This window comes from Manacus candei, unplaced genomic scaffold, assembly GCF_025592945.1.
Source record: "Manacus candei isolate 608988 ecotype Guabito, Panama unplaced genomic scaffold, ASM2559294v1 h1tg000059l, whole genome shotgun sequence".
Classification (NCBI taxonomy): domain Eukaryota; kingdom Metazoa; phylum Chordata; class Aves; order Passeriformes; family Pipridae; genus Manacus; species Manacus candei.
Window position 1 is genome coordinate 662,851 of NW_026138107.1, and position 16,643 is coordinate 679,493.

Below are 16,643 nucleotides of genomic sequence, written 5' to 3' on the forward strand. Positions count from 1 at the left end.
GTAAATACCTTCACCTTCTGTTGAGCTTCATGTTTTATTGTTAGTGAATCAACTTTTTTGCTCTTCCAGAAAGTGGAGGGACAGTTGAAATAGGATGCAGTTAACAAATATTTGATAGGCATAGCATCGTGGTCTGTGGATGAGAGAATGTTAAGCCTTTTCCTGTTTGAAAGTGCAATTAACACCAATACTGCAACTAAAAATGCCAGTGAGATTTCTGCTTATAAGGAATGAGCTATTCAATGTGTTTGCTTTGGCTGCTGAGTTGAGCTTTTGTTGCTGCTCGACATGACTGGACTGAAATAATGTATATAATGATGTATTTATATCAATTGATGGTACAGCAATATTTTTGCCTGTGCTATAATTTGGCTTAAGCAGGTTACTGCTTGTGTTTTGTTGATTTCTAAAGACAAGCTATTTTAAAACTCTTTATTGGGGAAACCAGCCCGGGACTGAATATAGCACCTGCAATTTTCAGTGTCTGTTTTTACCTGCCACTTGTTTTGAGGATTAAAAGTAACTTTTTAATGGTGGCTGTGTCTTGCCAGTTAAAAGCTGCTCCTGATGGGGGAGTGTCAGCAGTAGTGGTGGTTTACTGACTATAAGGTCCAGTAATACTAAAATAGGTGGTTGTTGTCTTGTCAGTGCATGGGTGGACAAAACCATCGCATAAGAAGGAAGCTCCCTGAGATGATTTTCCTCTTTTGGAGAAAACTATCTCCTCCAGATTCCAACTGGCATGTCCCAAAGTCTTTTCACTTTTCTGTTTTAATATAATTAGAATTTTAATTGAATCTTACATCCTAACTTTTTTATTTAAGTTGTGGCTTGTCAAACAGCTTTTGTTCTGAGCACAGTAATACTTGTCCTAAAGGCATGTGCACCTTGCAATCACTATAAAGGAAAAAGTGTTGGAAGGAGGAAGGGTTATGGAAACTGTGTGAATTTATTCTATTTTCATCTGGAAATGGCAGGTAGGAGTTGCCATTTGCCTCCCTGAGCTTCATCTGGTGTGTAGATGGAGAGAAGCCTAGAAGAGGAGTGGAAAGGGAATCGTGGCCAGGGCAGTGGAGGTGGGAAGAGGTTTTGAAAGAACAGAGGTTTGTTTGGGGCAGGAGGATTGATTGCAGTAATTTGGAAAGCCAGTCCACTGTTCAGTGGCTAGTATGAAATTTTAGTAAGAGTTTGACATATTGGCTCATAGGGAAATGTCTCTGATGTCTTAGTATCAAGGCATGCTTTTTAAATGTAGTTGGTAGCCACACACTGGTAGGACTCAGAGCACTTGAGGAACATGGATGGACTTTTTCAGCTACAATTTGAGCTAATATTAATGTGCATAGAAAGAGAAGATATTCTGAGCTGTTTGGAAGGATTATGCTTTGTGTGGAATTATTTAACACTAACCACACTGGATCTCAGTTACCTTTAAAGGTCTCTTCCAAGCCAAACCATTAAATGATTCTACTTGGGATCTGCCTAGAAAACCAAGAAGTTATTCCACTGGTTGACTTCAGCAAGGCTTTTGTTGTTCTCCTTGCAAAGTCCAGTTGTAAATGCAATTCTTGGTTAGTTTTATGTTGCTTCCAGCTCTATGCAGCCTATTATCATAACTCTTGGACTGGGAAAGGACTTAGAGCTTGTGCAGTCAAAGCTGCATGCAAGTGTTGGAGGTAGAAATAATTTGAACAGTAGACTAAAGTTAAAATAATTTAAACAGTGGACTAAATGTTTGTCTTCCTTTTCCCCCACCCAAGGAAAAGGGCTAATGTTTTTTGGCCATACATCAGTTACACGTTCTAGGGAAAACCTGGTCTTTAGTCAAGACCGACATTCAGAAAACACAAAGATGTTGACTCAAGTTTCTACTGGAGAGAGAAGTTTGTGAAGGATCCTTTAAAATGGCAAAGAAAGCATGATTGCAATGTATAAATATTTTTATGTAATGTTTTTTATTTTCATATTTATTTAATAGTAATAAAAATATTATTGTAAATATATTGTCCCTCAGCTTCTGTTGCGGTCTTGTCTTGACCCTGACCAAAGCATCTGTCAAAAGGTTTTGTGGCCTGCAGCATTTAAATCAATCTCATTTCATTTTAATAGAAACTGTTTTAGTATGTTCCAGCTGTTTTGAGGATGGTTGATTGTAAGAGAACATTTTGGTAACTTCAGAGGCTTGTGAAGCACTCGGTGTCCTGGCCACTCACCAGAATAGGTTTCACATGATTCATCCTGCTGCACTTGGCCTGTTTTGAAAAACAGCAAGCCTTTAGGTGTTTAGAAGCTTCTTGGAACTGAGAGTTTTCTCCAGTTCCTTTTTCCAGGGTATTTTGTGATTTAGGCCTATTTCTGCAGCCTGGGAAAGCCACGTCGTACTTAGCCAGTGGAAAGCTAATTTTCAGTTGGTAGAGGGACAGCGTTTGCATCTGGATTAACTTTAGACTAGCATTCAGGTATGCTTGCTGTTGCAATGAAATCTCATTTTCGTTATTATTGCAAGACTTTGGCTTAAACTGTTCATCCTGGTGGAAATGTTGCAAGACCTTGGGCTGAACTCTCATCATAATGTCAGTTCTCTTTGGCTGCATAATATCTAAAATTGGAAAAACAGGCCTTTTCTAGTCTTAACCCAACCAAAACTGGTTCTTTTCTGGGATCATCCTCGCACACCAAAATGAGATTTGACTCAAAATGCGTCTGTTCACCTCAGCTCCAATTTGCATGGCTAGATTTGATGAGGAAAGTCCTTTCACACCAGGCATGTGGTAGCACAGATGGTTAGAAACAACTGTTTTCCTGCTTGAACTGGTGAGAATCTTGTTTAGCAATTTGATTTTCCCCGTAGTGTAGAGAGGAGAACTGAAGCGTGAGGGGCCTATGGTAGGTATGGCTGGGAATCTCATTTATTAGGGATTGAAATTCCATGTCTGACCACACGAAAGCATTTTTTTAGACTCTCTTGCAGAGACAAAATCACTGCTTAGGGGTGGTTATTTCAAGAGGGAGGAATTGGTATGATATTGAGAAGGACATGGGAGCTTTAGAGCCTCCTCTGTTTATTGTCTGAAGTATTTGAAGAATAAACTAATAGGCACGTTTTTCCTTCCCTAAAGGTTCTGCCAATTCTTGAAATTCTGTACCACGTTGAGGAAAGGAACTCACACCATGTTTACATGGCTCTTATCATTTTGCTGATCCTCACAGAGGACGATGGCTTCAACCGATCCATTCATGAAGTGGTGAGTTGTTGTTTTGGTAAATAATCCTTCAGCTCTAAACATTATTTCAGTGTTTACTTGTATGAAGATACATTGGCAGATATGTTCCCTCAGAGGAGGCTGAATGGGCTCATCCAAATTTGATGACAGATACATATTTCTTTTGTAAGGATGGGTAACCTGAAGAGCAATTTCAAAACTTTTCCTCTCCCTCTTGTAGAGGAAGCGCTGCATATACCTCTTTTTCTTTGTCTTTTTTGGTGTTCCTGTTACAAAGTAATGTGGTAATAGCCAGGCAGGCTACCTCAAAGATGCTGAATGTTTGCTGTGGAAGTCGAGGGCCTAGAGGAGAGGGGAAAAAAACAGGAAGCCTTTTTTTATTTCTAATTAAAATCTTTGCTTAACCGGTCTGATGCAGCTTTTAGCTTTAACTGGAGTTTTATTTTCCAGACTGACTGTTACTTCCTTACTTGGCATTTCTTTTTGTGTCATTCTGCTAGATTCGTTTCTATTTTATGTTATCCATATAATAGAATCCAAATTTTGGCTAACTTTGGTGGACCTTGACCGTCTCTGCTGGACAATACCTTGGACAACTATGTTCTAGTTTCCCAGCTTCTAAAGCTGTGATAATGCATGAGATATCTGCACTGTTTAATTTCATTTTTAGACTGGGACACAGAAACTCTCTCTTGGGTTTATGTGAAATTATTGAAATGGCAAAAAAGCTGCAAGCTAGTTTCAAAGTTTCTAAACAGAACTCTTCCCAGGTAAATTTCCAGCCTGTTTTGGAAGGAGAGGCAATTTTTTTTGGTTACAGCATTTATTTTCTGAAATTTCAGATTATTTACTGTAGCTCTGAGGGTAGAAAGCAAGAAGAGATGATTTATATGCAATTTCCTGGCAATACCTTTTAGGAAGCAGCTTTTGGTAGGAGCACCTATAGTAACCATGAAGATGACAGAAATATTTTCCCGAAGCTTTTTTTCTCCTGCCTCCAACTTCGTGTGCCTTGAACCTGTAAATGTGTACCAGAGGTGTACGTGTGTGATGTGTATTTTTGGGTTCTGTGTCACTAAGTCATTTAACCTCTCCCATAAACTGAGCTGCAGACAAGGCTTCATTCCTGCCTCAGTCTCTTCCCCCATCATTCTTCATTCAGTTTGAAGGCTTTACACACAGTCTTTTAATAAATTCCTTACTGGATGAGTAAAAGTGGAAGATTTCCCTAAAATTTCTTAATGAGGATCCAGCTGTGAAATGAAAACATAGATCAAGTTTTCTTGTCCGGTTTATTCTTGCCTTTCAGCTCACCCTGCCAGCAGAGTTGTAGTGTTTGCTGTGCAGTGTGGATATTGGTTTGCTACTTCCATCTTAATAAAAACACAACCCCCACCTTGTTCCTTCTACCCTGCACTGATTTCCTTTTTTTCAGTCATGCCTTTGCTTCTTCCATTTTCTCCTGAATTTAATCTTTGATTTTACTTCAGATTTTCACTAACTGCTTCTTTCCTCCCCTCTGTGCCTGGTGAGAAGCATCTGTTCATTAACAGAGTGTGGCCAGAGTTTTGCTGGATTTGCTTCTTAGGTGGATAATGAGAGGTGGCTGTGAGATACCTGAGTCTGCAGCACTGTCTGTGTGAGCTTCTCCTGACAGCCACACTGCAGAAAAAGCTGTGAAAATGCAAACTTTTGCCCTCAAAAGCCAAAGCTGTGCTAAGGCACTGCAGAGAACAGGTGTGGAATAGTCTTAATTCCTCCTCCTGTTGTCCTCTGTTCCTTATTATTCTTTCTTTTATCCTTTTCTCCATTCTCACCTGGATGGGGCATGTTTGATGCCAAAGGAGAGAGCAAATTTGGAGGCAAAGCAGCTTTGCAGTGCCTTTTTTATTGAACTTAAAGGCTTTTTTTTTTTTAGATCAGCCTGTTTTTCTCTCTGCTGCTCTATATCCTGTGTACTGTTCTTATAAGAAGCATGACTGTACAGTCCATTTATGGGCTATTTTCCTTTGTGGCATTTAACCCACATTTATTTATTGATTTTTCAGATTAATTTTAGTAAGCAAAGTTTTATAAATCTGGTGATTATACCAGCTGGTAAAGAGCTCAGGAAACCACAAAAACTCTTTTTGACTGCTGTAGGATGCTGAAGGATTTTTTTATTTAAAATGAATGTGGTCTTAACTGCCTGGAAAATATGATCAAAAGCATAGGTCCTGCAATTGGTTGAATGCAGCTGGGTCACTGTAACCACATAGAGCTCAATTGCTTTTACTACTACTACTACTACTACTACTACTACTACTACTACTACTACTACTACTACTACTACTGCTACCAGAGTAAATGAGTAAATACAGGAATTCCCCAAAGGAGACATGTATTGGTGATTTTTGGTCTCTGATTTATGAAACTGTAAATAAAATTACACCAGATGTCAAAATAACATAATACAAAATGTTATGTAGCAGTACCCTTTTAGTACTACTACAGCACTGCATGCTGTAGTAAATGGTGATAGACTGTAAATCACGATTTAACTGTTTATTTTTAGTGTGTTAAAAAATATCTCATGAGGAAAGTTATGGGAAACTGAGAATCTTGCTGCTTGGTATATGTAGATCTGAGCTCCTGCTCTTTGCATGTGCTGTTTGTGCTCCCTGAGTTGTAGGTGTCCAGGAGCCTGGTGTTAAAAAGAGTAATTCATCAAAACATTTAATTTTTTTTTCTTTAATTATTCTTGCAAGACCACCCCAGGACTGAGCCTTTTCCTTTTTCCTTCTGCTTTTTAATGTTATCTGCAAATCAGTGAGGTTGGTCAATTGTGGCACTGTTTTCAGGTAGATGATTTTGAAATTTAGAATATTTTCATGGTTCATGCTTCTGAAACCCAAAGCTGTGTGAGGGATGGTGGTGGTTGCTGTTGTTGTTTTTCAAATAGTTGTTTCATTGCCTACCAGCTGTGGTTGCTTTCTTCGTTGTGGAGGAGAGGAGAGGTAACAGGTTCTCAGAGGTAACTTTTTAACCTTGAATTTATTTATTCATTTAGGAGTAAGTATATTATTTCAAGGAATAGTTGTCTCAGTGACTGGCCTTTTCCCAGGCTGATGTTTTTAGATTTTCAGGGAGAACCATTTGCCATTTCTGGAGTGAGACCGGGACACGAACACGTCTTTGTCTGTGCTTACAGCTGTCAGCATGTTTTTTTAACAATCTCTGGTAACTTCATGTTTTGCATTAGGCATTTGAAACTTTGTCAGGTGGCCTTTGTGCCAGGGCTCTGTTGCTGATAATGTGACTAATTGTGACCAAATTACCAGTCTCGGGGGCATGGGGAGTCTGTTTCCATCTGCGCAGCACCTATGTAACTGGAGGTGCCCTGACGTCCGTGGTGACTGAATATTCTCATTTTGCTGTTCCCAGAGCCAGCTGGGCTGTTTGCATCCTCCTCTGCACAGGGGTCATGTTGTCAGGTGAAATCCATAGGGACAAGCTTATGTAAGTGCTGCTTCCAGCTCCTCTGGGATGGCACTCTGCTCCCAGTGGTGGTTCTGTTGCTGCTTGGCAGTGGTTGAAACCACACAGAATTGTTTAGGTTGGGAAAAGTCCTTTAAGGCCGTCAAGTCCAACTGTTCTCCCAGCACTGCCAAGGCCACCACCAAACCCGTGTCCCCAAGTGCCACATCCACATGTTGAAAGTGTGTAGGAACAGGAGCCCTGATGTGAAAGGCGGAATTGGAAACAGGCTGTGGCTGGCTGTACAAGGAACATGGGATGGTGTAATGGGGGAGAGAGATAAGAATTAAACAAGAAACAAGTAAGATTTGGGACTGCTGAGCAAAGAAATGGGTAAAGAGGCAGGACAGGAACAGAGTGACAAAATGCTGAGGAAGATGGAGGCAGCCTTCTTTTTGATGAGAGATCGGAATGGGCAAGGTAGGACAAGGGGGAATGGCTTCCCACTGCCAGAGGGCAGGGCTAGGTGGGATATTGGGAAGGGATTCCTGGCTGTGAGGGTGGTGAGGCCCTGGCACAGGTTTCCTAGAGAAGCTGTGGCTGTTCCTGGATCCCTGGAAGTGTCCAAGGCCAGGTTGGACGTGGCTTGGAGCAACCATGTCTAGTGGAAGGTGTCCCTGCCCATGGCGTGGAGGTGGGACTGGGTGAGCTTTCAGGTCCCTTTGGGCCCAAACCATTCTGTGATGCCATGATTGTCAGGTGTGCGTGGGGGAGTGGAAGCTGATAAAAAAAAGAACTGAGAAGGAATGGGGTCTGTGGAGGCAAAGAATTGGGAATGAATTACAGGGAGGGAAAACTGGAAGGACGATGGCTTGTATATAACACAGGGAGCCATGGGTGGATGAGAAAGATGTGGATGGAGGGCTCAAGGTCCTGCTTGAGATTACCTAACTTCTCCCAGTCCTATCCCTCTTGTCCCACTGGGGCACCTTTTTGGAGAGAGGATTTGATGGGACCTGCTCCTGAGTCCCAGCTTAGTGTGAATCAGGAGCTTCCACTTCGCTTCATAAAGTGCAGGGATGTGCCCCACAAAATAGCACCAAAGGGAGTGGGAGGAAACATGGGGCTAATTTTATTTGTGGGAGGAGGTTGCTTTACTATTTCACTCGTAAATGAGAGACTACAAGAAATACCTTCTTAGAGATTTAATGATTCAAGCTGATATTTTTTTGTTGGACTAAGTGTATTTTGTCTCAGAGAGGAAAAAAAAAACCAATCCAACCCTTGGGTATTGTTTTAGAGCAAATCGAGTGCAATTATGTCTTTTCAATAATCTTCTGGAAATGTGTTTGGATTTGCATTGTGCGTCATGTCAAAACAAATAATATTTTCTACCTCCCCTTTTCATAGCTATATTGTGTTTTACAAGGAGTATGTTAGATTTTCAATAAGGTTTTAAAAGTCAGGAAATGAAATGTGCAACCACAACTTATCCCTCTTATATTTATGTGTTACAGAGTGTAACCATTACTTAATGATCATGTAATATATTCTTCAAATAACAGTATACTTTTGTTCTGGAGGATTCCAATGCTGAGCTTGAGATATTTTTTTTTGTCCAAGTAGTTAATTAATTTTCATATATAAAATCTTCTCTTGAAAACAGGTATATTCACATAGTCATAAATAAGCCATTATTAAGAATCATAACTAATGGCAACCAGAATGACTGTCTACACTTATTTTATGATTTTGCAGCTGTGAAGTAACCCAAGAACTTGCTATGTCTGATCATAGGTTTATGCTTAGCAGCGTTGGGGTGATCAAGTTCTCCTCTAGCAGTGAAGTTCATATATGTGTAATCATTTAATTATCCAACTAACAGCTTTTTAACTTTCCGATTGCCTTTTTTTGGTTAAAATAGGTGTGGATTTTGCTTTGTCTTTCAGGCATTTCCTGTTAATCATCTGTGTTGTTCATACCAACTAGTTGTCCTTGTTTACTGAAACTCCTTGGATGACTTGCTTTCATTTATACCATCACCACTTTGTCTTAAAATAGTATTAGTGACTTGTTATAACCAGAAATTATACTGGCTTCCGCATCCACTCATCACCTGCTATTTGTGGAAGCCTTTCTTGTAGAGATTTCGTGTTTCCTATCTGTTCCTCAGCCTTGACCATTCTTCCCTTAAATACCTCTCAAGCCTTCCCCTCTTCCCCGTATTCTGATTTTGTGATCCTTTTAGCAAAAGGTGTTTACCAGAACCCACCACACCTGAGCCTGCAGCTGGGGATGTTTGTCACCTTCGCCATTAATTAGTGGTTTTCCCATCTATGGGTTGCAGTCATTTGGCTTCATTTTAGCTTCCATGTGGGAAATAGGAAGGTGCTGACAAAAAGTGAGGTACCGTGCAATGTGTGATAATGGACATACCTTTTTAAAATTTATTTTAAATTTATTTCAATGTTCTGAACTTTTGTCTCTTCATATATAGTAAAGAAAGGACTTCTGTATCTCAAACTGCATCAGCTTACCAACTAATAGGAGTCATAAGCAGAATACTATTTCAAATGACTCTTGTACTGTGAAAGAGCTTCAAGAGACAGAGAATCATTGAATGCCAGAATGTCTTGGGTTTGGAGAGACATTCACGCTCATCCAGTTCCAACCCCCTGCCATGGGCAGGGACACCTTCCACTAGACATGGTTGCTCCAAGTCCCATCCAACCTGGCCTTGAACACTTGCAGGGATCCAGGGGCAGCCACAGCTTCTCTGGACAGCCTGTGCCAGGGCCTCCCCACCCTCACAGCCAGGAATTCCTTCCCAATATCCCATCTAACTGTGCCCTCTGGCAGTGGGAAGCCATTCCCCCTTCTCCTATCCCTCCATGTCCTTGTCCTAAGTCCCTCTCCAGCTCTCCTGGAGCCCCTTCTGACACTGGAAGGGCTCTGAGGTCTCCCTGGATCCTTCTCTTCTCCAGCTCTCCTAGCCTGGCTCCAGAGCAGAGGGGCTCCAGCCCTTGGAGCATCTCTGTGGCCTCCTCTGGACTCTCTCCAACAGGTTCACATCCTTCTTGTGTTGAAACACCTGAATATAGTCAGAAGTGTTTTCATGTAACTTCTGTAGAGAAGAGGTTAAATAGAGGTTGATAGTTGAGATTGATGTGGTTTGGAATTTTTAAGACATCCGTATTATTTTCGTTGAATCTGAAGTTTCAGTAAAACACACTTAAGTATCTCCAAGATGAAGTTATACAGAGCAGCAGCTTTGTGTGCAATAGTCCTTCTTAAACATATTTAAGTTTTGACCCAGAATAACCCTGAATTTATAGAGGATCTTTTCCATGTTTTTAGGACAGTTCCTGTTGACTCATTTTTACCAGTCTTTTAAGTCATGGTGTTTTGTGCACATGTTTCCTCCGTGTTGGTTGGCGGAGTACAAGGAAAGAATGGAGTGATTCTCCTCCTGCAATAAGTTTGGAAATGGTGGTAAACTTCATCCACCCCAATAGTGGAGAGCACTGAAAGATACGAAAGCCTTAACCTAGCTGATGACTTTGTTTAAGTGTTAAGGGAAGAGGCCTTGTGTCTGGCAAGAGAAAGGCGTCAGTGTGGAGTCAACATTTCGCCTGTGGATCTGCCCCGTGACCCTCAGCGTGTGAGCTCTTGCCCATCAGTCAGAGCTCCTCCTGCATGCTGCCTCTTGCCCAGCCTGTGGTGAGGGAAAATGGGAAGGAATTGGCAGCAGTATTCACGTGTCTAGGGTGGAAATGGAGTCTTTATAAGGTGAAAAGGGTTAAAATCAAAAAGAATATAGGAGTGTGGTGGCACAGGGCATAGAAAATAGGGAATAACTAAATGTAGTACTCTTTCTGCAGCTGGCGTGTTTCCACAGGGCTTAAAGTTGGTGAGATCTCCTAGGTGATAATGCTGCAGAGGTCTGACTTTTTTTTTTTTTTTTTTAAATTTTGTTTTGCTCATGCTTTGGAATACAAAAATTAAGTGACATTTGAGTCTGGAAGGTAATTTAAGGAATTTGTCTTAAGGAACATGAGATTCCAGACAGCTTCCCATGTTCTTTATTCAGACAGAGGTGCTGAAGAACCTTGTTCTTTTTTTTTTTTTTTTTTTTTCCCCCAGATACTGAAAAACATCACTTGGTATGCTGAGCGTGTCCTAACAGAGATCTCACTTGGGAGTCTCCTGATACTGGTGGTGATAAGAACCATCCAGTACAACATGACACGGACAAGGGTGAGTTACGCGGAGCCCTTGCGTGTGGATTTCCAACTCCCAACTTCAAACAGGGTGTGGGATTTTATTCATTCTGTTGCAGCCAGGTGGCATCTGGATTTGCAGCGGAGAATGGACAAATCAGGTACATTAACTGTGCGGTGTTTCTGAACTTGTAACACAATTTCTGTATTGTCATCCAGTTCATCGAGTAGGATTCTCTAAAGACCTTAAGTCAGGCATCAAACCCATCTTCAAACAAGAAGAAAGAGTTCCTTAGATTCAAGAAAAGAAATAAATTATTGCAGATTGTTTGTCCCTCTTAAATGACTTAAAAGAGGGAATTTCATTTCTACTTATGGTTAGCGATTTTACTTCTTCACCTTTATAGGCTCATATCAGATGGGTTATGTGCATTTTTCAAGAATTTGGTTTTATACTTTTTTTCAAACATATAAGCATAGTATCGTGCACTTCTGAATATTTCCAGCAATTAAAAGCACAGAATTTTTGCATTAAAAAGTAGCCAAAAAAATTAATTGTGTTTTAAATTGGAAGAATTAAAGATTTTGCTCTTATGATCAAAAGAATTGAAAGGAAGGAGGACGATTTTGGCATATATTTGTCATATTTAGAATCTGTTATGTTATGCAAATGAATATTTTAGACTTGAGTAGGGAAACTAATCCCTTTTGGATTGGATAAGTGGGCAGGTTTTTTTCTGTGAAAAACCCTTGACTTTGACAGGGCAATCAGTTAGTTGCTTATCTGGTCAAGTGGTTTCAGGGATGCTGAAATGAGGATCAGTTCCCTGAAGTGTACTATGGTTATAGTTTTGGGATATATGGAATGCTGTGAAAGAGTTAATAAGGAGATGAGTTATGAAGTAGAAAGTTTCAGGATAAGACTATAAAAGGGAGAGAGGAAGGGAGAGAAGAGGAAGATGTCTCTGTGTATTTTTTACATCTGTTATGCCATTGTAAGTCAACATCGCTAAAGATATGAAGACACACACCTACAAGTCTGTACATATAGATATAAACACCCTGAAATCTGTATGGAATCACTCTGTGCTTTTGACCCTGTCCTTTAAAACAACATACATTACTCAGCCTTTTGAATGACTCCTGCAGGAGGTGTCAGTGTCTGTCAGAAGAACAGTTTGATGTGTTGGTTTTTTTATCTTTCCTCTTCTTTCTGACAGGACAAATACCTTCATACAAATTGTCTGGCAGCCTTAGCAAACATGTCAGCCCAGTTCCGCTCCCTTCATCAGTATGCTGCTCAGAGGATCATCAGGTAAATATACAGACTTCTCTGAAAATCATCTTTGCTGAAACTCAGGAGTGGAGAAACTTGGATTTTATGTGATTTGATTGATACCAATGAACTAAGCAGCAGAAATGATAACTGAGTAACTAAATAATGCCAGAATATATCTTAACTTGCTTATACTTGAACCTGCTCTGAATGGACAAAAACCCCACTGTCTTGTCTGTCTGAGAAACTTCTGCCTTTTGGTTCTCTTAACAGAACAGCTCAGTAGCTGCTTTCAAACCACAAGGTTTTCAGAGATTTTTGTGAATTATGGTTTTTTTCAGTCATGTATCATGTTATTATAAAAATGCACTGAATGGTGGTTCTCAACTACTATGCAGGATGGATTTTCAGCTTACTTCTTCCTGCATAATTGGCTAAAGGTCTCTGTTAAATCAGACATAACGGAATGGTTGTTTTGTGACAGCACCCTGCAAATATGGGCAATAAAACCTAAATCCGTGCTTTTCAATGGATAAAGCTTATTTTCCTGTATAGTAATAAATAGTCAATATCTGCTGTGGTTCTAATACAGGGCCATAACTTTAAAGAAGTAGGTATCGAAGTGGGTCATTCCTATTTTGTTTCCGTGCTGCAAAGCACTTTGTAAGGGCAGATAATCCTGCATCAGGCATCCTTCTCATCTTGGCAGCCAACCCTGCTCCACGTTCCAAGGGAAACTGGGAAGGTCCTTGTTAATGTGATCTGGAATAAGCTGTTATGGTGCTTGTCAGGTACAGACAGTGTGCCACAAATAAGGAAATTATGACTGCGTGCCTGTGCACTTTGTGGAGGACTGGGTTAACATGAGATAACAGCTTGTTAAGGATTTAATTCTCTCCAAGCCACTTCTCTTTTGGAAATGGTTGTTTGTAAAAGTGTGGACAGGTAACCAGGATGAATGCATTCTGTTGTTGCCTTTTCCCTGCTTGATACTCATGCTCTTTTCATACCCTTGGCCGTGGTGATGAGGGTTCAGAGTTTGAACAGAAGCTACTTTCCCCTTACTTATCGCAGGCGTTGTCTTAAATGCCTGCTGTCTTCATTTCCCAAAACTCATAGAAATGGAGCCGAGTTTTCCAAGCATTTGCAACATCCTGAAATCACAGGTGTGAGATACACTTCCTTGGTTCTCAAAAACTTGGTCTGGTTTTTACTGTGATGCTTCATTTGCCACTTCTGAGCTTCTTCCCATGATCCTGGGTTCTGATTTTGTTCCATTTTATTCTAATGCTGTTTTTGCAGCCCAGAGTAAGAGGTGGGAGAGGGAGAGGTTATCTTGCTAGTCTCAAGACCCAAGAATTTCTCTTGCATTCCTTGTGTAAGTGTTTCAGTAGGATGCTCTGACATTTGGGATCCTTATTCCCCATATCTCTAGACATGCCCAGTTACAATATGACTTTAACATTGCTGCTTGATTTTACATGGGAAATGACTTTGCTGACATTCTCACTGAAGGCAGACAGACTTCCACTGGTGCTTGACAGTGGTGCATGTGGAAAGAAGGCAGTGGGGTGGATGGCAGAAAACAGGGAAACTAAATTCTGTCACAGTGAAAGATCGTTGAGTCCTACTGTTGGAGTCCCTGTCCCTGGAGGAATTTAAAAGCCCTATGGATGTGGCACTGGGGGACATGGGTTAGTGGTGGCCTTGGCAGTGCTGGGGAATGGTTGGACTCCATGACCCTGGAGGGCTTTTCCAACCTAAACAATTCTATGGTTCTGTTCTTTGGTTCTATAAATTAGACTGAGACCTCAGTGCATTTGGAGGACTGTAGAGGTTTTAGTCTCATAGGATAGCAGTTTGAGAAGGATGTTGGTCATCCCAACCACTGGGTGCCGTGAGGGTTGGAGTTTATTTTTCCGGTTGGAAATAATGTAAGAATTGATAGAGAAAATGGTCATACTCATCAACTGAAGAAGCAAAACAAAATGGCAATAGACTCTATATTATATAATATGATATTCTTACATAATTCATAGATATTCCATGTTGTTACTTTTAAGCTTCTGCCTTTCATAGCCAGATGCTCCATATTATTATATAGTGGAAATTGTAATGAAGGAGGTGACTTTAAATAAACAAAAGAGTATTAGGGAGAGAGGACTGGAGTTATATTCTGGAGTTATAAAACTGTACACCTGGACAATAAACAAAAATGATCACCAAGACTGGGATTTGATTTGTCACTGTGACCACCAAGACTGGGATTTAATTTGTCACTGTGATCATGATTGCTTATAAATAAAAGGACCCCAGTATAAAAATGTATTAAAATCTGTTCTAAAATGTCCAGTGGGACCAGGACATGGGCAGGCTGGAAGGAAGAGCTGGTTCTGGGGGCAGCCTGTTGCCTGTAGGACTTTAATGTGTTTTCTTCTCAGGAGCTTTACAGCCTTAGGTTCCTTGTTAGGTTTAAGCACCATAAAGAAGGTATTTTAACCTGATTTCCTCTCAAAATACGCAGATTTGTTATAAAGTTTCAGTTATCAAGAAAAGTAGTAAGAATACACGTATTTCTTAAGAGATTGATGTTTGAGTCATATATGCTTCTTCCTTCTTCTACCTTAGGAAGTCTGTTACCCACAATTATTAAATTTAACTAGCAGTGATGTTCCATGATGCCAAAGCAGAATATTTATATTTATACTCCTGTTCTGCTTCTGCCATCAGAGTACAAGCATCTCTGAGAGCAGAAAGCACAGTATCCATAAAGAGAAGGTGTTCTGTGTGAAGGAAAAGCCTAAAAAGAAAATATTACCTGAAGTATTTCAGGGTATAGGTTTCTAAATTAAGTAGCTGTGAAACACTTAACTTAAAAACTGCTTAGCAATACAACTGAATAGGCAGTCATAATTTAAGCCTCACCAGATGCTCTAATGACTCCTTCCTTAATGTGAGAAGTAATTCCGTTTCCACGCAGGCTTTTTCCTAATCCCATTCTGAGCAGAGACAGCCAATTGTTTTAAATTCTGAAGACTATTTTCTATGAAAGAATGATCTGGGAATATTCAATCTACTGCACTTAAGACCTCAGTAAAATACGACTTCATAATGCTGGGTAATTTGTACCACGTTCCAGCAAGCATGAAAATTGTCAGATTTGTATAAATCTATCACAAGTATAAATTTTGCACAAGCAGCTGCTGGAAGTAAAAATAGAAGTAAGAGATGTTTCATAGTAAAATCCAGGGCAATATTACTTTAGGCTGGATGTTCTCTGATGCAGTTTGCCCTGACTTTTAGATCCTTCTCTTCTCTATCTGCTGTTATCAGAGATTTGTGTTTAATTACACAGAGCTGTTTTATCAGCATAGTGACACTGCACTGCTCTGTGGAGTGCTGGTGTTTGTAGTATCTTTAAATTATGTTTAAATATACCTACATAGTGGTGCAGGTATTCAGTTTGACACTCAAAACTGCAAGTCATTTGGCATTAATTTCTTTAACGTATTTGGAAGCAGCTTCCACGATATTTGGCTTCTCTGCAACTTGGCCTGCCTGCCCTAGGATATGGAACATGTGGAGGGTCTTCCTCGGATCCGGTGTGTTCTGTCATCTCATCACCATGTCATTTGGATGAAGTCAGTGACAAGAAGACAGCTGATCACTTAAGGCAAATGCTTTTTGTATGGCTTCATATGTTGGAATGCTTGCTGTTTTCTAAGCAGGCATATGCCACTAGAGGTTGCCATACACCTCACTAATTAGACATGCACTTTTAATGTTAAATGACTTTATACTGCTGGAAACACCACCCAGTTTTCCTTTTTTTCTGTACTGTCACCACAGCTGTTCATGTGCTGGGCTGTGTGAGACCCTAAGAACACTTTATTGGCTGCACCTTTCCCTGTTGGATGACTGAAAGAACTTAAATATCAAAAGGTGGCCTGTAATTGTATCAGTGTCATATTTTGCTGGTTTCTTTGGCTGTCATAGAGGGCTCAGTGAGATTCAGGGAACAGCATGAGGAAAGAGGTTTGTGACAATACTCCTGATGCTTGTAGGAGTCAGGTGGAATTAGAGAAGAAGGTGTGCTTAAAAAGGATACAGATCAGAGACTTCAGCTTGTGTGTGCTATGGGATGCAGTGGGTTGTACCCAAGTGTCATCACAGCCCTGCTGTGCCTGCTGTGAGAGCAAAGCCTGAGGCTGTAAAGAGGCTGTAAAGGTTGGTGTAGGTTTCTTTTGTAAGTGCTTAAGTATCCATGCTTGTAAAGTCTGACTGCATTGCTGGGGTTCATCAATTCTCACCTGAGAGAAGGATGAAGCCCTGCATTCCCTTTTCACTCTTCAACAAAGTCTTCACCATTTTGTAGGGTCAGTTGTGTTTCAGAAGCTGCTGTGAAAAATTGCCATCCATTCTGATATGTGCTGCTGTATTTGAGAAGTTTCAGCTGCCCCCAAAAAA

The 16,643-nt window shown here is 40.5% G+C and overlaps 1 protein-coding gene across 3 annotated transcripts in view; it reads left to right on the plus strand.

Moving 5' to 3' along the window:
• DYM (dymeclin) overlaps positions 1-16,643 on the plus strand; it is a 213,578-nt gene that overhangs the window by 82,123 nt on the left and 114,812 nt on the right. For all 3 annotated transcript variants that reach the window (XM_051803671.1, XM_051803670.1, XM_051803672.1), the window contains exons 11-13: positions 3,120-3,245; positions 10,824-10,937; positions 12,121-12,215. In XM_051803671.1, the coding sequence (XP_051659631.1) occupies positions 3,120-3,245; positions 10,824-10,937; positions 12,121-12,215 (335 nt within the window). The remainder of the gene's footprint in view (positions 1-3,119; positions 3,246-10,823; positions 10,938-12,120; positions 12,216-16,643) is intronic.